Source organism: Squalius cephalus, assembly GCF_949319135.1.
Source record: "Squalius cephalus genome assembly, chromosome: 6".
Taxonomy (NCBI): Eukaryota; Metazoa; Chordata; class Actinopteri; order Cypriniformes; family Leuciscidae; genus Squalius; species Squalius cephalus.
The window spans coordinates 38,418,358-38,443,315 of record NC_137127.1 but is presented as its reverse complement, the minus strand read 5'-3'; the positions used below and the strand labels follow the sequence as shown (position 1 = coordinate 38,443,315).

Below are 24,958 nucleotides of genomic sequence, written 5' to 3'. Positions count from 1 at the left end.
GACATTCTACTAACTATAAGTAACTTTGCATGTACATGTCAACTAACTCTCATTAGAGTATTAGTAGACTCTGCTTGAATAAATGTATATGTGAAATACATTAATTTGTGAATAAAAGCTATCTGTTCATTCATATGGATTAGTTTTACGATCTCTTTATGAACTTTTTGAAGCGTCAAAGTGGTAGTTGTGTACTGTAGCTGTCAATGGAGAGTTCAGAACAGGTGATGTCAGAATTTTAATTTTTGGGGGACTATCCCTTTAATATCTGCTAACGCGTTATTTTCATGGTCCCGCAACAGACATTCTACTGACTGTAAGTAACTTTCCAACTACATTTCAATTTATTCTACAAACCTGAAACTTAATATCTAAAAATCTACTAGAGTCTACTACTACTGTAATGAGAGTTAATTGACATGTAGTTGCAAAGTTACTTAGTAGAATGTCTAAAGTGGACCATCGAAATAGAGCGTTATACAGTGGTGTGAAAACGTGTTTGCCCCCTTCCTGATTTCTTATTTTTTTGCATGTTTGTCACACTTAAATGTTTCAGATCATCAAACAAGTTTAAATATTAGTCAAAGATAACACAAGTAAACACAAAATACAGTTTTTCAATGAAAGTTGTTATTATTAAGGGAAAACAAAATCCAAACCTACATGGCCCTGTGTGAAAAAGTGTTTGCCCCACCTGTTAAAACATAACTTAACTGTGGTTTATCACACCTGAGTTCAATTTCTCTAGCCACACCCAGGCCTGATTACTGCCACACCTGTTCTCAATCAAGAAATCACTTAAATAGGACCTGCCTGACAAAGTGAAGTAGACCCCGTAGGGACTCAATTAAATTGTGCAGATTGAGGTTGGGGCATTGTGGGTTAAATTATTTTTTGCATATTATAGGAAAGCACACTTCTGGTCTATGTGAATGTGGGAATATGGAAACAATAGGACATGTTTTTTTAGAATGCAGGAAGTATAATGTAGAAAGGAGAACACTTTTTTGTAAATCGGCAGAACTTGGACTTAAAGTCTTTTCTGTTACTTCTTATTTGGACACAGTGACAAGCATAAACAGATCTCTGAAGCAGTCATCCAGTTCTTGCATGAGACAGGACTGTATTTAAGAATTTAGTTTAAGTTGACCTGTGGAGGGCAGTAATACGCCCAGTAGCGTCTACTCTGCCGGAAAGAGAAGAAGAAGAAGAAGAAGAAGAAGAAGAAGAAGAAGAAGAAGTGAAGTAGACCAAAAGATCTTCAAAAGCTGAGATCCAAAGAAATTCAGGAACAAATGAGAAAGAAAGTAATTGAGATCTATCAGTCTGGAAAAGGTTATAAAGCCATTTCTAAAGCTTTGGGACTCCAGCGAACCACAGTGAGAGCCATTATCCACAAATGGCGAAAACACGGAACAGTAGTGAACTTTCTCAGGAGTGGCCGGCCGACCAAAATTACCCCGAGAGCGCAGCGACGACTCATCCAAGAGGTCACAAAAGACCCCAGAACAACATCCAAAGAACTGCAGGCCTCACTTGCCTCAGTTAAGGTCAGTGTTCATGACTCCACCATAAGAAAGAGACTGGGCAAAATGGCCTGCATGGCAGAGTTCCAAGACGAAAACCACTGCTAAGCAAAAAGAACATTAAGGCTCGTCTCATTTTTGCCAGAAAACATCTTGATGATCCCCAAGACTTTTGGGGAAATGTTCTGTGGACTGACGAGACAAAAGATGAACTTTTTGGAAGGTGTGTGTCCCATTACATCTGGCGTAAAAGTAACACCGCATTTCAGAAAAAGAACATCATACCAACAGTAAAATATGGTGGTGGTAATGTGATGGTCTGGGGCTGTTTTGCTGCTTCAGGACCTGGAAGACTTGCTGTGATAAATGGAACCATGAATTCTGCTGTCTACCAAAAAATCCTGAAGGAGAATGTCCGGCCATCTGTTCGTGACCTCAAGCTGAAGCGAATTTGGGTTCTGCAGCAGGACAATGATCCAAAACACACCAGCAAGTCCACCTCTGAATGGCTGAAGAAAAACAAAATGAAGACTTTGGAGTGGCCTAGTCAAAGTCCTGACCTGAATCCTATTGAGATGCTGTGGCATGACCTTAAAAAGGCAGTTCATGCTCGAAAACCCTCCAATGTGGCTGAATTACAAAAATTCTGCAGAGATGAGTGGGCCAAAATTCCTCCACAGCGCTGTATAAAGACTCATTGCAAGTTATCGCAAACGCTTGATTGCAGTTGTTGCTGCTAAGGGTGGCCCAACCAGTTATTAGGTTTAGGGGGCAATCACTTTTTCACACAGAGCCATGTAGGTTTGGATTTTGTTTTCCCTTTAATAATAACAACCTTCATTTAAAAACTTCATTTATCTTTGACTAATATTTAAACTTGTTTGATGATCTGAAACATTTAAGTGTGACAAACATGCAAAAAATTAAGAAATCAGGAAGGGGGCAAACACTTTTTCACACCACTGTATTTGCAGTTGTGGGTTTATGTGCTAGATTTACTAACGCCAGCGCGAACCCTCTTTTAGCATTAAAAAACTACTGTCAAAATTGACCAAAGACGTGCAGTGAAAGAATCCAAACCTTATTGCATATGTTTTTTAGGAGTTTTCCATTCAGAAGAAAAAATTATGGGAGGAGAGTACTTAAAAAAAATCGTGCAGTGTGATTTACTAAGGTTAGTGGTAGTCAATTTACTGGTATTTGTGAGATTATTTAATGCCCCAAATCCATTCTGCACTTTATATGGCTGCAATAGTTGAGAACAGAGAGGTGGTAGAAGGGAGAAAATATTCTCCACTCGTGTTCATTTATTTGGATTGCCAGAGGCGCTACGTTATCCCAACATATGGTTTGCAAAACCACGTTATTTTTGCGTTTGTTTGCGACCCAATGCTAATTTGCACTGATTTTGGTAGATTGCGTTGGTCATAATGGAATTGATCTGGCTTCGTCTGTGTTCTAAAATTTGTGCACTGTCAATATAATCACCAGTATTACTTTCCACTCACATCTGCCCTTTTATGGTATTTTGCAGTCTTATGTTAATTTACCCTGTTTATTAAATCTGGCCCTAAGTGTCTTACCAAGTATGAGATTTTTGACCAGTTTGAGTTCATCCTCTTTCTTGTATTCCAGCATTCCCTGGAAATCTTTCTCCCTGCGTGGAATGTTCACTGGATGAACAGGCTCATCAGTCGTCTGTCCTGGAGACACATCCATCTGCCCGCCTACAAAACGCAGACAAACATCCACACACAAACATTAAGGCTCATATCATGTAGATTTAACCCTTAGGGGTCGGGCGCCGCGCCGGCGCGATACCCCTGCTTTTTTTCTTACCAGTGCGAAAGAGACTCAAATAACTCTGTCAATTTTTGTCATACATATAAGTGTCATATATGATTCAAAACTGTTAAATGTCTACACTCATAATAAAAACAAGATTTTGTGATTTTCGTAAAAGGTGTGAGTTTACCTTGGATTTACCTCAGAAGAAGAACGCGATTTGAAGATAAGAAAGATTTTTAAGGTAAGAAATTTATTCTCACTTATATTAGTTAGCGTGTTATTGTTGCATAATCTTCACATTGTACTAGTTGAACTGGTGCCAGACTAAAATGTATGAAATCGACAGAAACATGTTGAACTATGAACTATAGACAGGTAGGCAACATTTCAATGCAAAATAAATATGACACTATACTATTAATGAATTGACTTACTATTAATATAGTATAAATAACAACACGAGATCTGACAGATGATTTCTGAACAGGGTCTCTAAACACAGCCTGTGAGACATACCTTCCAGGTCATTGATCTTCTTTGCAAAGACTTTGAGCTGTTTCTTCAGCTTGCGGACGGTCTTATCCTGTTTCTCCAGCTGCTCCATGAGATCCTGTCACCAGAGAGACAAGACATCATCATCAACATCACCATCACCATCATCATCATCATCATCATCATCATCATCAGACTACTGTAGCAGCTTATGGCAACTCTTTGGCAGCAGAGTGAAAAATAGGGTTTATTTTAGTGAATCGGGACAAAGCAGGTCAAACGAGCATCTTTCAGTTCTGCAACAATCTGAAGACATCAGCTCTGTCTTTCATCTGTCCATGCAACTCATTAAACAGAGAGAAAAATAGACATAAAGATGGGTGAATCTCACAAATAAATGTCACTTTTCACCCCATAAAAAAATAAAAAATAAAAATTTTGCTTCATGAAAAAAGAATATTTTGAAAAAATATAATTCATTTTTTTATGATGTGGTGTCATTTTTGTGAGATTCACTTACAAGAGAGAAACATTAAAATATATGATATATTAAAAAGAAAACATTAAAAAGTGTGTTGATTCACACTGCTGTGGGTTAAACACACAGTTAGAGTTCAACGCAGCTCAGATTCTGTGCAACACACGCTAGTTTCAGTTAGTGTTCAGATACATGCACACACACACACACACAATCCTACATACAACCATCCTGCGTAACATGCTGATTCTGTAGGCTTTATACTCCTTTGGATCATCAGAGTGAAGCTCCTGTGAATGAAACATCTCCACATCAGATGAGCCCTTAAACACCTGATGCAGGTGCATAGTACAACACTGAAACCAAAATCACACTCCACGGTTTCATGAGTGAGTAAATCAAAACAAAAGATTGAGCAGCAGGATATCTGAACTGTCTTTTCAATGCAAATACCACTTTTGATACTCATATTCATCTGGACATGACCCACAAATTAGAGTCTATTGTCCAATATATCTGACACATTTTTACCTCATAGCTACCATTTGGGAAGAATTATTCTTTTAATAATTCATGGCTAATAATTAGTCAATATTTTATACACTGGCAATTCACAAACATATATAATACCGTATATCATATATGTATGCTATATATGTATTTGGCGACACAGCTTACCCACAGACACATTCTACTCCACTCTCCCCTAAATGTGCTTTCAGCCTATCAAAAGTTTCAGCCTAAGTTAAGTCTGCAGTCCACCCTTGTCAAGCTATTAATTAAAGACCCCATAAAATGGTTTAACAAAGGCAGTTTTCTTTCCTGTGCTGATGTTCTTTCTATTGAAACAGGACAACACAGTCAACACTACTGATATCTGGTGGCAGGTGATTAGGGGGAGGGAAATTCTTATTCAATAATAACAATAATAATAATAATAATAATAAAAAATAAAAATAAAAAATAAAAAAAAAGGATTTTGTGATCTTGCAATTGCAATAATAAATGCAAATTCAATCGTTTACTGAATTATTAGCCACAGCTTGCATTTTTGTCTAATTTCTGCAATTTTTTCCTGCAAACATGTTAACCTGACGGGGGATGCAATATTTGCGATAATACTTTATTTTGATGGTCCACTTTAGACATTCTACAATAATTAACTCTACAACTACATGTCAACTAACTCTCATTAGAGTATTAGTAGACTGTCTGCTTAATATCTGCTTTATTTTGATGGTCCTTCAACAGACATTCTACTGACTATAAGTTACTTTGCAACTACATGTTGTTAAGTCTCAGTTTGTAATATTGTAAATGTTATGTGTACATGTGTTTGCTTGTCTGTTCTACTTTCACTCTAATAGGATTAGTAGAATAAGCAATGCCAACTTATTCTACTAACCTGAACCCTAACCTAACAGTCTACTACAGTCTACTAATACTCAAACAAGACTGAGTTGACGTAGTTGCAAAGTTACTTAGAATGTCTAAAGTGGACCATCAAAATAAAGTGTAACCATATTGGCTAATCAAAACCAATAAATCTGAGCCCTGACAAATGATTCACTACGTGTTTTACTGTCACACTGCTGTATTGCAGTGCATTTTACTGTAAAATGAGCAGAAATGGCTGGACACATGGAGCATCAACCACAATTGGTCAAAAAATGTACAGGTAATTGTGCTCTTACAGGCCCTCATTTATGAAAACAAACTTACAACAGAAAATTGGGCATATGGTCATTTCCATGCATTTCAAAATGGATGTAAACAGTGGCTCTCACGGTCGAATCTTCGCAGAGGTGTTATGAAACGAGGATCATGCCACTTTGGCTATATGAAGGGCACTCAATGTCTGATTTCACATAGAACTTCCAGTTTTCTGTCAATACGTTAATATTCAGCCTATTATGATAATGCTTATAAAAATGTGCAAAGAAAGAAGCTTTTAATAAATATTTTTTGACGTGCGTGAATAAATCCAAACACCCCGTGACAGATTTAAGTTTCACTTTCAATCCGTGACCAACAGAGGAGCGTCTTGGCGGCAAGGATTTAAATCTTTAACAATGTCTGGGATAAAAAAATCTAAAGTGTGGATGTACACCATCAGAAAGGATATTCTCCAAGGCTTGATTTAGCATCAGGAAAACCATGATCGCACTTCTGCCGGCCAACGTTAACAAGTTGGTTTTCCACGGGACATTCTAAAATGCTTAACGTGAAAAAAGCTTTTCATACTATGTGAAATCATACTATGTGCAGATAAACAGATGAACCCAGAATATGAACGCAATGCGTTCCTCCTATAGTAAAGCGTTTTCTTTACATAATTTGATATTTTAATTTAACTATTTTAGGAGATTAAGTTTTTCACGTTAAAGGATTAGTTCACTTTTTAAAAAACTTTTGCAGATAATTTACTCACCCCCATGTCATCCAAGATGTCCATGTCTTTTCTCTGACAAGCTGAGCCATATCGCATTAATTATCGCAGGCAATACGTCCGCGATAATTAATGCGATATGGCTCAGCTTGTCAGTTAACTAACGTTACGGCTCTGTGTTGTAAATGCCGCTCCATCTGAAAGCAGGTGATGGCGATTTACTACTAATCAAGGAACCGGCTTTACTGACGAGATGCGCCTAACAATGTCATGCGATATATCGCCCAGCCCTACTTTCTTCAGTCGAAAAGAAATGAAGGTTTTTGATGAAAACATTCCAGGATTTTTCTCCATATAATGGACTTCAATGGGCCCCAAACGGTTCAAGGTCCAAATGACAGTTTCAGTGCAGCTTCAAAGGGCTTTAAACGATACCAGACAATGAATAAGGGTCTTATCTAGCGAAACGATCGGTCATTTAAAAAATAAATAAAAAAGTTTAAGTTTTATAAGCACAAATGCTCTCCTTGCTCTGTTCTGTGATGCGCGTTAGTGACGTCACGTAATACGCAATTACGTTGAAAAGGTCACGCTTGACGTAGGCGGAAGTACCGAGTCAGTGTTTACAAATGTGCGGAAGGAGGACCATATACACATATTCAAATGTCTTTGTGTCAGTTTATCGTTTAAAATGCCCATTTCGTGTGCGTATCCTGGGTGTTTTAATATTAAAAAGCCTAAAAGAACATTTTCGTCAGGACAGAAATTTTTGACTTTTCATAGATTTCCTATACACAATCCTGAGCGATTGAAACTGTGGTTGCTCGCGCTGCACTTGGATATCAACACATCCGAACATGCTCTAATATGTAAGAGAGTGTGCAGTGATAATTTTTTCGACGATGATTTCAAACGCTCCCAGCAAGGAGATCGCCGTTTTCTGAAAGCGTCGGCTGTGCCCAATACGTTTTTACAGCAAACAGAGGTATGTATGTTTTTTTTTTACTATATTAGATGCATTGACGTTTTTTTCTTCAGCATTGAGATTCTTCCTTTGTTGGCAATGCATTTGCCACATGTGCACCACCACGTCTCGTTAGATCTTCGTCTGCCCGATGCTTGAGAGGTGTGTGTCGCCGCAGCAGTCTCTTCCATCTGCCTAATTTCTTCCTCTGTGTATTCCGGTTCAAAAAGGTAGGGCAGGGCGAAAAACTCCATCTCATCTTCTCCTCTAAGTTCAAAATCGTCCGACATCGTTGTTTTACCTTTTAACTTCCTTTTTTTGTAAACGGCGTTTGACTTTGTTTGCACGTTCAACTTGTAAACACTGACTCGGTACTTCCGCCTACGTCAAGCGTGACCTTTTCAACGTAATTGCGTATTACATGACGTCACGAACACGCATCACAGACCAGAGCAAGGCGAGCATTTGTGCTTATAAAACTTAAACTTTTTTATTTATTTTTGAAATGACAGATCGTTTCGCTAGATAAGACTTTGAAGCTGCACTGAAACTGTCATTTGGACCTTGAACCGTTTGGGGCCCATTGAAGTCCATTATATGGAGAAATGTTTTCATCAAAAACCTTAATTTCTTTTCAACTGAAGAAAGAAAGACATGGACATCTTGGATGACATGGGGGTGAGTAAATTATCAGCAAAAGTTTTTTCAAAAGTGAACTCATCCTTTAAGTGTTTTAGAATGTGTTTTATCCACGCGCACAAAAGACTCCAACGGACACAGACAGAGTGAAAGACTGGATTTTTGCTCTCGATCAGGTAGGGTACAAGTGATTTCAAAACTTTTCAGCCAGTTCTAATTTGATTTTTGGATGCTGTGAACATTTTTAGCTAAAAAGACTGCCACTCCAGTTTAGCATTTATTGTTGTTTCTGCAGTTAAAAAGACAAAGTTGAAAATTCTGGCTACTATCGTAATTTTAATAATTTCTTTATTTTTATTTTATTTATTGATCTGTCAGGGTTATCTAATCTAACTATTTGTGGCTTGTGTTTTGAATATGTTCCACTGCACTTTAGGCATTTTGCACACATTTGCTCATCTTGTGACTTGATTCTGATTTATTTCGGTTTGTATTTTTATTTATTAGAAAGGTATATTCTGTTCTAATTTAATTTAGTAAATTAATTGTTTATTTTTTCGGTGCATCGATGTTGTGCTGTACTTAGAGCCTGCTCGCACAGGTAATTTAGCCGATTTAATTTGATTTGCATGTGAAATGCAAATCCTGTCTGCAGTGTGGCCTTTCTGGAGTTATTTATGTTATTTCTTAGTTTTATTGATTCAAAATGTTTTTATATATTTTCTTCTATATCTTTGTGTGATTTTCTGTACATCGCGGCTTTGAAATGTTAAAGCCCCACCCCCATACACATGATTCGACTTGACTATAGGCAAGATTTGACGATTCTGATTCGACTATGAAAATCCATAGTCGGGGACACCCCTAGTGTTTTAGTTAGCATGAACTTGTGGGCAGCACAGTAAATCTGGCAGAGAATTGTTATAAGAGTATTTTGACTGGAATCATATTCATCATTTAAAAATGAGTTGCCAATGGTAAAATGTATTGACAGTGTGCCATACAGCCTATCCATAACATACTGTATATGTATAATAAAGTATTCTCTTATATTAAATACTTATATAATCATTTATATGTAATAGTGAAACATTAATAATCATATTTAATTAATTTGGGGTAATATTTCTTGAGAAACATCAGTCAGTTAAATATTCAGACCTCAGCTGGTGTTCGATTCAACACGGTTGACCGCAGAAGTGATCTCGCTCCAAACTGCATTTTATGACTTAATTTTATTCCGCTTTTCAAGCTGCCAAATAACCCAAGCTAGTTCGATTCAGCTTGTGAGGTCAAAGTTTCAATCTCCAGGTCAGAGAAGGTCCTCTTCTTGGCTGGGTTACATTTCTCCATGTCATACACTCGAAGGGCAAGGCTTCTAAACCGTGAATTTATAGGGGCGAGATATTTAAATGAAGACTGTTTTCAGATGCCCAATTTGTCGCTAATGCTAATTACTTAAAATGAAAACAATGAAATGCCTAAAATGAAAAAAAAAAGGTCTCATCATTTGCTCATCCTCATGCCTTCCTAGACGCATATGAGTTTCTTTCTTCAGATGAATACAAACAGAGATTTTTAGAAAAATACAGTTTAAAATGTATATAGTTATATTATTTTTCTCACACACATGAACCGTTTAATTTCAGAAGACATTGATTCATCAACTGGGGTTGCATGGATTACCGTCATATTCACTTTGCATGGTTTTTGAAGCATCAACTTTGAGGGATCTATCCTCGTGCATTATATTTTCTCACAGAAATAGATTATTTTTCTAAAAGCCTGCATTTGTGTTCATCTGAAGAAAGAATGTCATATACATGGGCGGCATGAGGGGTTAGTAAATGATGAGAAAATTTTAATTTTTGGGTGGATTATCACTTTAAAAACAATGATTATTGGTGGTTTTTACTGGACCACACTTTTTGAGAACAGCTGCAGCAATTCCAGTCATTTTGGGCCACAAAAAACAGAAAAAAGTTATCCTGATGGCAGGGGAAAAACATCCATACCCATGAATAAACTTTCCATATCTTTGCAAACCGTGCTTATCTCCTAAAGGTTAATTTTTTCAACTTACAGGAGACATATGTAACCTTCGTTCCCTGAGCGTGGCAATCTCGCATCATGTTATGCTGAGGAGCCGAGACTGAACTCCCGGCTGTTCCAGCGGTACAACGGTTATGGCAGGAGGACGTAACTCTTGGCTCCGAAGCAAAAACATGATGCGAGATTGCCGCGCTGCTCCTTTTATACCCACGCGGTGGGGCGGAGTTACGCTATGCAAATTCCGCAGACCCATGGCATTGTTTTGCCTTCTAAGCGAAACCCCCATTTCGTCATTCACTGATGTAGCTCGTAGTGACTGAACGAAAGAGAACACTAGCATACAGATGAGCTGAAATCTAATATGCATGGACTAAATACCACAAAACTACATTTATGATCTCATGGGGTCTTTAACTTTTACCCGAAATGAAGAAAATAAACTTAGATTTAAAATGCTTTCTGCTGAGGGCTAACATTTATAAACTTCAAACAACCTTTTTATATACTGAGATGGATTAAGGGCCAAGGTCAAGTCTTACAGGCTGCATATCTTGAATGTGACATTAATAAAACCAACTGGGATTAATATTAGGCTATTATTATACACCAGTTTAATATTATAAAAAATAGGTGATAACACTTAAACTAACTGTCTACTACTATACTCCTTTCAACTAATCAACTTACATTTATGGAGCTGTCGGGAGATGACTAAGTTAAGTTATTATTTGTTCAATAGTAGGAAAAACAATATAATTTTTAAGAAGTGGATAGTGTGTCTGGCTGGAGGTGGAGAAGCACTGGTATAGGGAAGTGTCAGGATAGTGTTTGTACTGACCAGGTTCTCGTTGGTGAGGCGCGTGATCTCGTGTTGTAGACTGGCCTCGATTCGAGCCTCTGGAGGAAGCTGTAGATTCTGAGCCAACAGCTGCTGCTGACGGTTATTTTCCTCTTTAACACTCTGCAGCTCTCCACGCAAAACCTCCACCTCATTGTCATGAGACCGACGCTGAGCCTGCAACTGAGACTCCAACAACCTATAGAGAGAGAGAGAGAGAGAGAGAGAGAGAGAGAGAGATAGAGAGAGAGAGAGAGAGAGAGAGAGAGAGAGAGAGAGAGAGAGAGAGAGAGAGAGAGAGAGAGAGAGAGAGAGAGAGAGAGAGAGAGAGACTGCCTTTGAGTTGAGGAAATAACCAGAAATACACTTCTTCATTAGAGTAGCATTAGCTTCTGTTTTGAGATCAAAGTGTTTAAGGAATAGTTCATCCAAAGATGAAAATGTTGTCATTATTTAGTTATACTCATTTTAAACCTGCAAGGAGAAATTCTGAAGAACTTTTATGCAGCGCAATGACAGAGCACATACAAGTAGTATGAAATTTGTACGCTATATTTCCAGGTCATCTGAAGTCATATAATAGATAACTTTGGTTGAGAATCAGATTGAAATTGTCATTATTCACTGCTAATCTTCTTGTTTCAATTTTAAAATATTGTGCTGATCAGTGTTATTTTATATCATTGAGATACTACTATAGTTTTTTATATTTTGAATTGCTTTATTTTTATATTTTAATTTTAGTTAAAGTTTTAGTATTTTTTTTTTTTTAAATGTATGTTTATATAATTTTTATTTCAGCTTTAGCTTTAGTTCTTTTAGTACATCACATTAAACTAAATTAAAATTAGAAATGTTGCCTTGCCTGAAATAAAGTTTGAGTTTTTATATTTTATTTTATGTAAAGTAATGATTTTTTTATGGTTTTAGTTTGAGGGGCCGTTTACACAACACCGTTTTCAGTTAAAAATGGAAAACTTTGTTTGTATTTTGGCCGTTCATTTACATGACAATGCCTTTTTGGGGGCCTGAAAAGGCAAATTTTTGAAAACGGGTTTGAAAGTGCAAAAATGTAACAACAAAAACATACATTTGTGAAAACGGTGACGTCAAGCACATGCGTAGTACATGTTCAGTCAATAGATGTAGTGTTTCTTTACAAAGTGACATCACCAATTACTGGCCTGGCAGCAAATTACAGCTTTTTTAGTAATTTTCTAAAAAACTACTTTGAGGGGATCGTTTTGACAATGTTGTCATCTGTACGCGAAAAACACAAAGGAAAAACGTTTCTATTTTTAGTACATCATTACATTACATTGTCATGTAAATGCACCCTTGGTTAACAATAAAAACCCTAGTGCTGATGTGATACACCAGGTTTGAAAATACAAAAAGAAAATGTGCAATAACTAAAAGAGAAACACCAATTAGAATATGAGAGTGGAGGTGAAGATTTTCAGTGAATAATTATATATCCACCTGGTTCTCACACAAAGCTATCGTGTAACTTCAGAAGATTTGGAATACTGCGCACAAGCTGTAAAGACTAGTTTTATGGTACTTTTGTGGGTTTTTGTCCTTTTTGGAACTTGACAGACATGGTCGCTATGAACTGTCATAAAGGTTTGGAAGAACATCCAGAACAAGATGTTATGGCATAATATAAATAATGGCCAACTTTTAATGTTTGCGTGAACCATTCCCAACTAAGGGTAAGAAACCTGCCCATTCTTTCTTGCAGTGCAGCAGTCAGCATTCAACTCTAGTATTCAATTTTACTTATATTTTTATAAAATCTTTTTATGGCTACATGCTGTTTTAAAATAAGAATTTTTCAACCCAATTAAATTTTGGTTAGTCCTGTATTAACACTACAAAGATTTCTTGCAGGTTTTGATACGATGAAGCACTACTCATACTGTATGTTAAGGAGAACAGTCTGAACACACTATTGTTTAGGGAAGAATAAACAGCAAAATGTTAGATGATTATGTCTTTAGAAAGCTGAGAAACCAAAATCAGTCTAAAAACGGAGAATGGAGAGATGAGAAAGCTGAGCGCTCAGACATTTCTACATGCTCTCATCTCTCTGCTCTTTAACCTGTTTGTTTCCTTTAACCCTTCATAAACCAACCACAGCTCTCCATCCTCATTCAGTTTATGGTAATCAGGGAATGGGGATCTGATGGGGTGGAACAAAGAAAGAAATGGTAAGAACGAAAAACAAGGACAAGCGAAAACAAAAAATGTGTCAAACTTAGATGTGTGTGGCATGTTGAGGAGTTTTACAGGTTATTAAAAAGAATTGTTCACCCAATATAGAATATTTGATATATGTGAGGAATGGAACGTAATATAAGTCCAACTAAGATTTGAGAGCTGCTTTATGGAGGAGGGAAAGATTAATGTAGGAAAAGAATTAAGTAAAACAGTAAAAAGATGTCAGTAAATAAAACAGAATAAATAATGAAGATAAAATAATGATGATAAAGAAGACTGCAAGTGTAACCATCAAAAAAGAAATAATTTGCCATCCATTCATTCACATAAATTAGCTATTTGTGCACTGAAAATAGGCAATAAATGGCATCCAAGCAGTCAGCCAAAAGCCACATTTACCTTTGGACGGACAGAAATTCTGAACAACACAATGTGATTTTGCTGGCATATTTTGCACAATCGTTCATGAAGATCGCTGCACTGGTATATTATTGTGCTTTAATCCATTTCAAATAAACCCTCCTCAAAAGCTACCTGAAGCAACTTAATATTTTAAAAGCGAACTAGACTTTAGACAATCCCTTCTTATTAGTTAAAGGTCATGCCTAGCAAAGCTTTTCTGTATGCTTTCTCATCTATGTATGGGCTCTGGAATGCTGTTCTGCTCTGAGCTGCACACACATGCAGTGAGAGCGGCCCATCATGCCTGTCCATCTGTTACCTCAACCTGCTCACAAGCTCGTTCACTTCAGTCGGTCTGCGTGTAAACCTGGGTGATCTGTGCAGGACAGAGATGAGCCGTCAACAGACAGACAGACAGACAGACAGATACAGACAGACAGAGGCCTGATCCTAAACACAGAGGCTTGTGAATAAGGTTGTGAGAGTGATAAATCATAATTTCCTCAGTTCGAGATAGATGTTATTCAATGGATGTATGCGAGACACTACAAAGAAGATAACCAGCAGCAAAACATAGATCAGAACAGAGGTTCTCAAACTGAGAGGCTCGAGGGGCATAAATAGAGATGGGTCGTGTGATGGTAGAATAGACCACTTTGGTGTTTGCAAAACACAGATGATGTGTTTTGTGGGCGGAGCCTACATGGTGACAGAAAATGACAGCTATGGAAGCCACGGAATAAAATAATAAAAAAGGTAATTTCAAGTTTATATCGCCACAATATAAAATCTTTTTTTCCCCTCAGAATTGTGATATAAACACACAATTGTGATTAATAGAGTCTGAATTGGGAGATACATTTTTTTAAATATAATTTCATGCTGTAACTGTAGGGGTAATACATTATGTCCCCTATGAACTGCATTATGTGAATATTATATTTAGACCTAATGTTTACATCATATATATGCTTTAATAGTAGACTAATCACAGGTTTTATCAGCCCAGTCTGTCTATTTAATGGCTTGACACTATAAATATGTGTACAAAGCTGTGTAGACAGCTTTTTTATTTTAATGGAAATTATTTAGTTTTGACATGCCACGCCAAAGCTGTCTGATTTAAGTGCAGTGTGACTGTAGGTTGTTTACGGGTGCCAAAACACATCAGAACTTGCCACATTAACATATAGAATTCAAATGATGTGCTGTTACACCATGATGACTGTGCAAGTGAGCATTTATCATCTATTGTACAATGGCTTCAAATGTCATGCATCCAGTCATATTTAAATTCTATTACTGTTTTGAATATCTTGATATTCAAAACAGTAACAATACAACAAAACAAATAATATCTTATTTTAACTCAACCTTATGTAATATTACTTTTTGGTTCACATCCAGTTAAAATAATAAGAAAAAAAAAATATATATATATTTTTTTAAGTAATAGTCCATTAGATTATTAGAAGCTTATGTAATAACACTACCGTTCAAAAGTTTGGGGTCAGATAGTTTTGTTTAGAAAAAAAAAAACATTAAATTGATCAAAAGTTACATTTATAAGGTTACAAAACTTTTCTTTCATCAGGACTTTCTATTCATCAAATAATCCTAAAAAGAAGTATCACTTAATGCACAAAAAAAGCAACACAACTATTTTTTAACACTGATAATGAGAAGGAATGCTTCTTGAGCACCATATTAAACATATTAAAATGATTTCTGAAGGGACATGTGATACTGCAAAGCCAAATTTTCAGCAGAAATTACTTCAGTCTTCAATCACAGAATTATTTTTGATATTTTTGATTAAATAAATGCAGCCTTGGTGAGCATAAGAGACATTTTCCAAACACATAAAAAACATCGACCCCAAACTTTGGAATGGTAGTTTACACAGCATTTTGGGGTACAATATCTGACAAAGATAACTATATAGTGATATTAGAAGTAGTAGCCCTCTGGGGGATGCAAATCAAAGTTTAAGAACCTCTGGTGCAAAACATGAAGACTTCACTATGAGTAGGGCAGAGAACAGGACTTCACACAACATATATACAGTATGAGATGTAATGGATTTGTGATTCAGCACATGACTGCTGATAGTGGAAGAAATGTAAAGAAAAGCACTTGCACCTGTTGGTGTCTTTGAGACCCATGTAGGCCTGGGAGATCTCCTTGGCATCGGTCAACTTCTGCACATCCTCAATGTACGGCAAAGGTTCAGTCATGGTTGCCTAAACACACACAGAAGATTCACTCATGTAAGTTACAGTATAAATCACCGAATCCATCAACTAACTGACTTTTGAGCATCAGACACATCACAAGAACCATTTCTCGTTCACTTCATTCTCAGTTAATAAAAGTGATGTTTGAACTTGTAAACTGTAAAGTTAATATACAACGTTAGCGCTTTTCATATAAATAAATTGCCAAATGGCTTACAAACTCTTAATGTTCGAAAATATCTTCCCAAACTCTGAACGACAGCAAACGTTAGCATTATAGAGACTAAAATGGAGATGGAAGTGATGTAAATGATTGTTCTGCTGTCTGATCAACATACCTTTTCATCCTGTTGTGAGTGCAACACAGGACAAAAGGAGAGATGAAGTTAGAAATCTTAACAAGACTTATGCGAAGAATGTTAGTGACAGGTATTAATGCACAAAAACTGAAGTAAGAATGAAAGGCTTTGTGTCTGACCTTGTGTTGCATGGCCTCTTTCTGACTGACAAGTTGAGAGCGCAGGATGAGCACCTCTTCCTTCCGCACCTCCAGCTCCTCGTTGGAGGAGTTCAGCTGATCCAGCAGGACAGTGTACGGAGGAGAACCCGGAGCAGCGGAACCGGCCTCAGCGCTGCCTCTCAAAGACTGACGCATCTCATTCAAATGATGTTTGAGCTTCTTATTCTCAGACTCCAACTCCTGACGCTGAAGAGAATTCAGAATTATCAACATGCAAAAACATTTATACATGTAAAAAAAACATAATATTACTATATAACATATAATATACTACACTGCTTTATCTTCCTCATTTCAGACGTTCATTGTACTGGACAATTTTTGTTCTATTTCCAGCTACGACAGCGGGAAGGTGTTTCAACACAGCTGTAATTTCATAAGTATTGGTCAAGGACCATACTAAAAACATATCTTTTAAAAATGATGCCATAAATTGACCTGAAATAGACATTTAAATATTTACTGGTAGTGTGGGCTATGATCAAATCTTACGTCAGGTCTCAGCTCGTGTACGCAAGCTTTTGAGTTAGTGTGAACTTGCGTGCGTGTAGCATAGTAAATCTGGTGGAGAATTGTAATGAGAGCATTTTGTTCATTTAGATTATTACGCGTGTGTGTGTTTACCTTGAGAGATTCATACTCCAGCTCAGCACCACGAGCTTTCTTATGTTCCTCATCATCCTGGCCAACAAGAAAACACATTTTCAATTACAGTAACAGTGTGTATGTAAAAGTATATGTATGTATGTGTGTTTGGGTTTACTTAGCTATACATTGAAAACAATATATCATAATTTTAAAGTTAAAAGACTGTAAAAAATCTATGGTAAAAACTTAATTGGTAACTGTAGGTGTTCCCTTACTATATACGGTGAAAAACTAAATAGATCTAATGGGACATTTCATGTTCATTTTAAATTGTATAAACGGGGGAAAACTGTAAACGTAAACATTATATGAACACAAATGTTGCTGATTTGTGGACTGAAAAGCCTTCTGTTTCTCCTGGTTTCCACGTCAGCGCTGTTTGATCTAATATCTATGGTTTATAACAGAGAACTCTGCGCCGAATCGGAATGTTTCTCACTGGATCTCGCAGCGATGATGTTATTAATTATGAGGCGAATTCAAAGGATTTCTTCACTGGATCTCCAGAGTCTGGATCTCCTAGTAACAGTGTTGTGTGATCGAGATCGGCCCGTGACTGGCAAGTTTGGGGTGCTGTGCTGTCTATTATTGGTCCAAACTAATAAACGGTCGGTGAAGCATAAATGAGTAGAGCATTTTCGCTCTGCTTTCATTTTGTTTGAATTCGGCAACGTTGTGGTCGCACCGGCAGGAAAAATTGGTCGCAGTCTGGAGCCCTGAAGCCATGATGTCTCTCGAGGAAAAAACAATATCGCGCTCGCACAGTCGTAGCTCATTTTCTCACGGGCCAAATTCTCTGGGCGGGCAAAGCAGAGAAAGGGGAGGTAACCTTTCCCCGTATGACGACATATAGGTTAGATTCCAGATTGGCCCATCTGAGCTTTCATTTTCTCAAAGGCGGAGCAGGATACCCAGGGCTTGGTTTACACCTATCGCTATTTCTAGCCACTGGGGGACCACAAGCAGGCAAGGGGAACTCATATTAATGTTAAAAAAAAACGTAAAAAATTTCATGCCATGGGACCTTTAAAAAAACAAGTACATTTTTCTTCTTATTTTACCTGGATGTGAACCAAAAAGTAATATTACATCAGATTGAGTTCAAATCAAGATATTCAAAACAGGAATAGAATTTAAATATGACTGGATGCATGACATTTGAAGCCATTGTACAATAGATGATATATGCCCACTTATACAGTCATATATATATATATATATATATATATATATATATATATATATATATATATATATATATATATATACACACATACACATATACACAGCTCTGAAAAAAATGAAGGGACCTCTGCAAAATTAGTACCAATAACTAGTTTTTCTGGATTTACTTTTTTTATATGTATATGTTTGAGTAAAATTAGCCTTTCATTAACTCATATAATGTTTACGTTTACAGTACATATATATACACACACACACGTGTATGTATATATATATATATATATATATATATATATATATAATTTTAGTATCTGGGTTAGGGAGATTTAGATTATATTTAACTTGAAATAAAAACATTGATGGTATGTTCTCATTTAGAAAGCAGAGTAAAGTGTGTGTGTGTGTGTGTGTGTGTGTGTGTGTGTGTGTGTGTGTGTGTGTGTGTACCCTAGCTCTAGCCCGCTGAAACTGCTCTTCCCTCCGATCGAGTTCGTTCTGCAGTGACTGTTTTTCTTGCTCTAGTTCGGATACTCTCTTCTGTAGCTTCAGGAACAGGGACATGTCCAGTATCCCTTTGGAAACATCCTGAGGAGAGAATAAAACACATCCCATTTTTATATCCACAATATGTGCCATTTTATGTTTTATTCCTAGGATCTTTACAACGTCAAAAGCCAAAGAAAGTCAGAAATTAGTTAACTGGCCTAAAATGAATTTTAAATCATAAACAACTGAGTGATATGAATGATCTAAATGACTTCTGCTCTCACCTCCCCTCCGCGGGACCCTTCCTCGGACTCGGCAAATTCGGAGTTGTAGGTACATTCTGATTCGTTGCTGCTGTGTGTGGAGTCTGTGCGCCTGTGACCAGGTTTTGGAACATTCTAGAAGAAAGAAAGGACCCATCAGAGAACTGGAGGCTTTTGCTAAAAGGAGTGTGCTGGATCTGAGCCTAAACCAGCCTAATCTTTCAGAATACCCATTGATTAGTCGATTTTCAAGATGTGAAGTTAAGTAATCCATAAATGATTGTGTCCTCACCACTGAAAGTGTGATCTCCTCTTTCAAATCGTCGTATTTCTCCTCTAGTCGGAGGTGTTCGGTAAGGAGGTTCTGGTAGCGAGACCGTTCCTCGTTTAAATCGTTTTCTAGCTGCTGGGTTTCCTCCTTCAGAGCCCTCTGCATTTTCTCTATAAAACACATACATGTTAAACATCATTCAAACACATTCCCAAAGAACAGTCAACCAATATTGAATTACTCAATCATCTGACTGCAGACTGACTCATGTTGTTGACACTGCAACAGGACAGGGACGAGTATCATGTTAGGAAAGCACACATAGAAATGTTTATAAAGGATTTGGATTAGTTTTTTTGATCTGAGTGTACACTAGGTATAGCAGTGTGTAAGACTAGCCGATGATTTTTTTCAATATTTTTCATATTATCAGAATAGTACATTTTCTGATGATTTTAATGTGCTGTTTATTTGGCCATTCATTTTCCTAAAGACAGAGAAGTTTCACACCAGCGCTAAGAAAGAAATATTAAATAGAATGTCTGATTTAAACCTCAATAGATTTGGCACAATGATGGTATGCAGTAATAAAATTGTTTGTTTGAACAATTAATTTGCAAAAATGACTCAAAGATGTTCACAGTAAGCTCCCATGTGACATTTTACATGCTTAAATTGTTTTAGTAAAAATGTACGCGTCACAGAATGATAGGTTGAAGAAGATGAGACGAGGCAGCGCAGAAACTACTTTAATAAACAATATCAAAATAAAGAAACACAAAAGGTAAAACACGGAAGACACGTAACAGTGTGACACATCCAAGACAATTAACTCAGGGGCTGTTTATACAACACCATTTTCATATAAAAACTGAAAACTTTTTGGTCGATTATTTACACAACAACATCGGTTTTTGAAAACAATACCATTATTGTCTTGTTGTATTGTGTTAGTTTAGTAAATAGTTTTAGTAAATACATCTACTGAAGTCTATTGCAGATATAGATATTCAGATATGCGTCTAATCATGGTTGCAAATGCAGTCAACTTGCTCTCGGGTGTTGACGGACAGGCTTTGACTGTTCCAATATGGCGGATGGTTTAGCCGATAATGTAGATGTATATATATCTATGACCATGACAACAAATGAACACAAACTAGAAACCATGATGATGGAAGGAAACATAGGAAATAAAGCAACACAAACTAAAAGTCCATTAAAATATAACCAAATCACCAACATAATGTTACATTTTGTAGTTAAATAGTTATGTTTATTACAATATATTGCTATACTGGTGCATATAAATGATGATTAACATGACTAAATATTCTGTGAAAAATATTAAATAGTTCTACCTTATGTAAAAACTAGAGGTGGGCATAGATTAATTTTTTTAATCTAGATTAATCTAGATTAATTTTGAAATGAATCTAGATTAATCTAGATTAAAATGGCTCATTTGAATTCTGACGAAGGCATTCAGAATATGTGTGCTACCCAAATAATGACTATAAAAGTAAGTCTTTGAGAACGGGTTTCTCAAGCCAGGTGGCGCATTAGACCAGGGGCTCATCTCCTGTTTCCAAAATGCATCACAAACTGCTTGAGAAAGCTGTTCTACTCATAGACTTTAAAAGGTTACTACTGTACTGTTACCGTCCGTAGGCAACATTAGGTAGGCCTATGTTATTATCAACTACTATAGGCTATCAATTAGGGATGGGCGATATGGCCTAAAATCCATATTGTGATATACATTGCAGCCTCTTGCGATAACGATATATATTATAATAAAACCATTTCAGAACAGGTTACACAGACCCTGCTAAACAACTGCTAAATGTTTTTTTATTTTTTTTTTAAAGGGTCTATGTAGTTTTGAGAACATATATTGTGCAAAACTGTAAGTATACAACATAATTTTGCAGATAAATAAAATTTAAGTACACTAGCTGCAGAGACTTAAGTAGGTCTAATGTTTATTATGGCTTGGAGCTTATGAAACCCCAAATTTAACATTAGAATATTGTCTAACTGATGTCTTTTCAGTTAAAAAGAAACACAACAACGATTCTTAAAAATCGGGCGCAGACAGAGATTATGTGCTACACCACTAAGATATATTGGGAATAATACGCGCGCGCTGGTATTCAGTGATATCATGTTTCGTTTTGAATTTGAGGTGGTAGAACGGATTAGTCGTGTGTTAACTTACCGAACTGTGACCCCACACACTCTGTCTATAGTTTGCTGCTGCTCGTCGGACGGCTTAAATCCGAACCAAGTCCAAATAATGGATGTTGCACGGATCTTTTTCACCAGCTTTCACTTTCAGCCGTGTTTACTTAAGATGACGATGAATATGATGCGTTGCAGCCGGGTGTACCTCGCGGCCGCGGGTAGATTGCGTCATCATAGCTTGTGTAGTATAGAGTAGTTCCCAACCCAACTTTGAGAATAGATTAACGGCGATATTTTTTTTATCGCGCGATAAGAGTCTCGCGTTAACGCAGCACCACTAGTAAAAACACTGTTTTTAAAGAGTTTGCACATACATCTAACAACATTGACATATTAAAGTTTTTGCTTACCTGTCCACTGCTGGCCTTGTTCCTGGATCATTCGGTTCAGGTCGTTTTTCTCGTTCTTCAGCAAGTGGTTTTGCTCCTTTAGTTCTGAGATCATCTGTCACAAATATTACACAAACACAATCAGTCGACTGCATGCCATTTTAGTCTTTAAAAGATTATATGAAAAACAAAAAAAAAACTACTAGCTGTGGTAATCTGCATCGTGTCACAGATGCTTGTATTGAACGGGGACATTCATTTACTCAACACACATTCAATATTGTATTATTGTGGCTTTGTGAATCGTTCTATTCCTCTACTGTACCATCCTAAAACTAGGCTACTTCTAACATTTGTGCTGAGCGCTAGTCTCTATCTCTCTCTCACCTGTGTGAATGTACAGGTCTCTTCTCTTCCCAGATTTAAAGCAGTGTTTCTCTAATCCCTGAATATGGAGATAAACAGGAGTATATCTGTGTCTTTAGAGGGCTCTACAATCTAGGAGGACTGTCTAAAAGCAGGGTAATGTGGGTAACCTGTGGGTCTAACTTGACTTTTATGAGGATCTATTGTGGAGAATTTGCTAATGCAACTAGAATTTGCTAACGTAATGCCATGCCATCAATGAGGCTTACGACACACATCAACACACGTCTGAGAAACAGATCAAACACACACTTATATAAATTATTCATTTATATACGAGTCAAACACTAATAACTTGGACACTGATGCTACATTCACGCCATGTCGTAATTACCATAGTCTCAAGATGACAACATGTGACGTTATATTCGGAGCTGTTCACGTCCTCAGACTGGGAATTATGCGTTTCTATGGCACCACTATCAATGTCTAAATCAGGGTTCACCAATCTCGGTCCTGGAGGGCCGCTGTCCTGCAGAGTTTAGCTCCAACCAGCTCCAACACACCTGTTTGAAAGTTTCTAGTATGCCAAGTGAGACCTTGATTAGCTGGTTGAGGTGTGTTTAATTGGGGTTGGAGCTAAACTCTGCAGGACAGCGGCCCTCCAGGACCGAGATTGGTGAACCCTGGTCTAAATGAATCTGCAGCGGTCAGGTGGTATAGCAGTCATGTGGTACAAGTAAGAGCTCTCAAACAATTGCCATGTTACAAGCTGTAATTATGAGCTCCATGAGGACATGAATGCTTGTTTCAAGTTGAAATCGTGTAATTGTGGTAATTACGACATGGTGTGAATGCACTTTTAGACATTTTAATATAATTAATTATTCTATTTAACTAATTTGCAAAGGTTTTGTAAATCACTCAATGGTATGGGAGAACTTTATGACAAAGGAATCATGAATGTACTGTGGTACATTTAATTAATCGCTTTTTTGAATCAGTAAATTCACATGAGCCATCCAAATTAATGAATCAAATGAACGTGTTTTCTATGAATCCGTTTACTGAAACGAGCCATTCAAATGAACCCTCTTTAAAGGAACACCACTGGGAGACGACTCAAACGCATCAGTGAATTTAAGTGAACTTCCAGGGCTGCGTTTAACTCCACTTTTAGACATATAGTACACTTCCCTAAGCACTTCCCCTCAGGGGAATCCCCAACGCCATTTTGATGTGCGTTCAACTTTGTCAAGAGGGCGAAGAAAGTATTATTTGGACAGACCCTCGACCCCTCAATTTTGTCAGAGGGAGCGAGTTTACTCATATGTACACCAGGGAGATCCATAGACTACAATGCGCACATTGTTATGCCATAGCAGACAGCGCTTAATTTTCCCACACAACTCTAGTGTTTGATTTTGGAGTTATTTTGACATTTACCAGCACATTACTTTTAGCTATCTTAAACTTTTTTTTACACAGTTATAGTTCATTGTATTGTTATCATTTTCGTTTGTGTCATTTTTCATATTTTGTCCAACAGCCCAAGCATGCATTCAGAATGATCCGTAAAACAAATCAATAAGGATAAAAAACTGTAAATAATAAATCAGATCCATAGCGGATTCCAAGTGATCAAGGGCTTATTTAAACCCGTTGCAAGGGTTCCACCAGTAGTGGGCGCTCAATGTTAGCAATGACGTACATCCGAGTGAACGAGACAGATGGAAATTAGCGAGGGAAGGGCATAAAGAAATGGACTTCAACGCAGCCCAGGATTGGGTAATGACTCAATGCATCAATGAATCAGTTCGTTTTCAGTTCATTGAAATGAATGACACAAATTAACGGATTTACTAAGTGAATAACCCTTAGCTTTTTGAAAAGTGCTTTGAACATCGCACTAGTACAGGCACATCACAGCTGCACACAACTACACAAGTGAACGTGCAGCACCTGTTCCATCTCGTCCTGGTAGGTTTTCGCCCAATCCTCGATGGCTTTCTTTTCTTTCTGTGTGTTCTTCAGGTCTTTACGCAGTCGCTCCAGCTCCTCCAGAAGAGTTGTAACTTTGTTGGCGTTGTTTTTGGCATCCTCTTCTGCCCCTCGCAGACGGTGGACTTCCACACGCATGCGCTCAGACTCTGCAGCATGGCTGATCTCTAGACCATTCAAACGCTCGCTGAGAGAACGGTTGTCCTTGTTCTAGAGTGAAACCAAAACAGAACATCAGTTAATTCTATTTAATTACATAAGTACTATTTTTGGGGAATTTTAGTTCTTGAATCATTTTACTTTAGTGAATTCATCTTAAATATCTTTTTTTACGTCAAGGCATTCTTTGTGGCATTCTCAGAATGTCTGTAGTATTAATGGCCAATTCGCCAGGGATAAGAAATCTCACTTGCAGAAGTGGGAGGGGTAACTCGATTTATGCATATTTTTGCCACAGTCTTGTCCCACCGCCTAGAACGCAACTGAATGCCTTTTCAAGCGCCTCCATACTTGAAAAACCGTGGAAAACTACTTTTAAACAGGAAATGACAGAATATGTACGCACATATTTACAGCGGGTCTTTTCACACGGGATTAGTATTACCTGAGGTAAT

General features: G+C 37.2%; 1 protein-coding gene across 4 annotated transcripts in view; it reads right to left on the bottom strand.

Annotated features, from left to right (window-relative positions):
• Nucleotides 1–24,958, bottom strand: part of myo5aa (myosin VAa) — a 91,810-nt gene that overhangs the window by 7,631 nt on the left and 59,221 nt on the right. Inside the window, exons 22-35 of one of the 4 annotated variants that reach the window (XM_079874731.1) lie at nt 24,306–24,554; nt 21,999–22,092; nt 19,423–19,571; nt 19,152–19,265; nt 18,829–18,966; nt 17,173–17,229; nt 16,507–16,734; nt 15,934–16,034; nt 14,111–14,167; nt 13,271–13,351; nt 11,167–11,365; nt 4,509–4,574; nt 3,831–3,924; nt 3,110–3,253 (exon numbers count right to left, since the gene is read on the bottom strand). In XM_079874731.1, coding sequence (XP_079730857.1) covers nt 3,110–3,253; nt 3,831–3,924; nt 4,509–4,574; nt 11,167–11,365; nt 13,271–13,351; nt 14,111–14,167; nt 15,934–16,034; nt 16,507–16,734; nt 17,173–17,229; nt 18,829–18,966; nt 19,152–19,265; nt 19,423–19,571; nt 21,999–22,092; nt 24,306–24,554 — 1,771 coding nt within the window. Of the gene's footprint in view, nt 1–3,109; nt 3,254–3,830; nt 3,925–4,508; nt 4,575–11,166; nt 11,366–13,270; nt 13,352–14,110; nt 14,168–15,933; nt 16,035–16,494; nt 16,735–17,172; nt 17,230–18,828; nt 18,967–19,151; nt 19,266–19,422; nt 19,572–21,998; nt 22,093–24,305; nt 24,555–24,958 lie in introns of all 4 variants that reach the window. The other 3 variants (XM_079874732.1, XM_079874733.1, XM_079874734.1) reach the window with 3 other exon arrangements.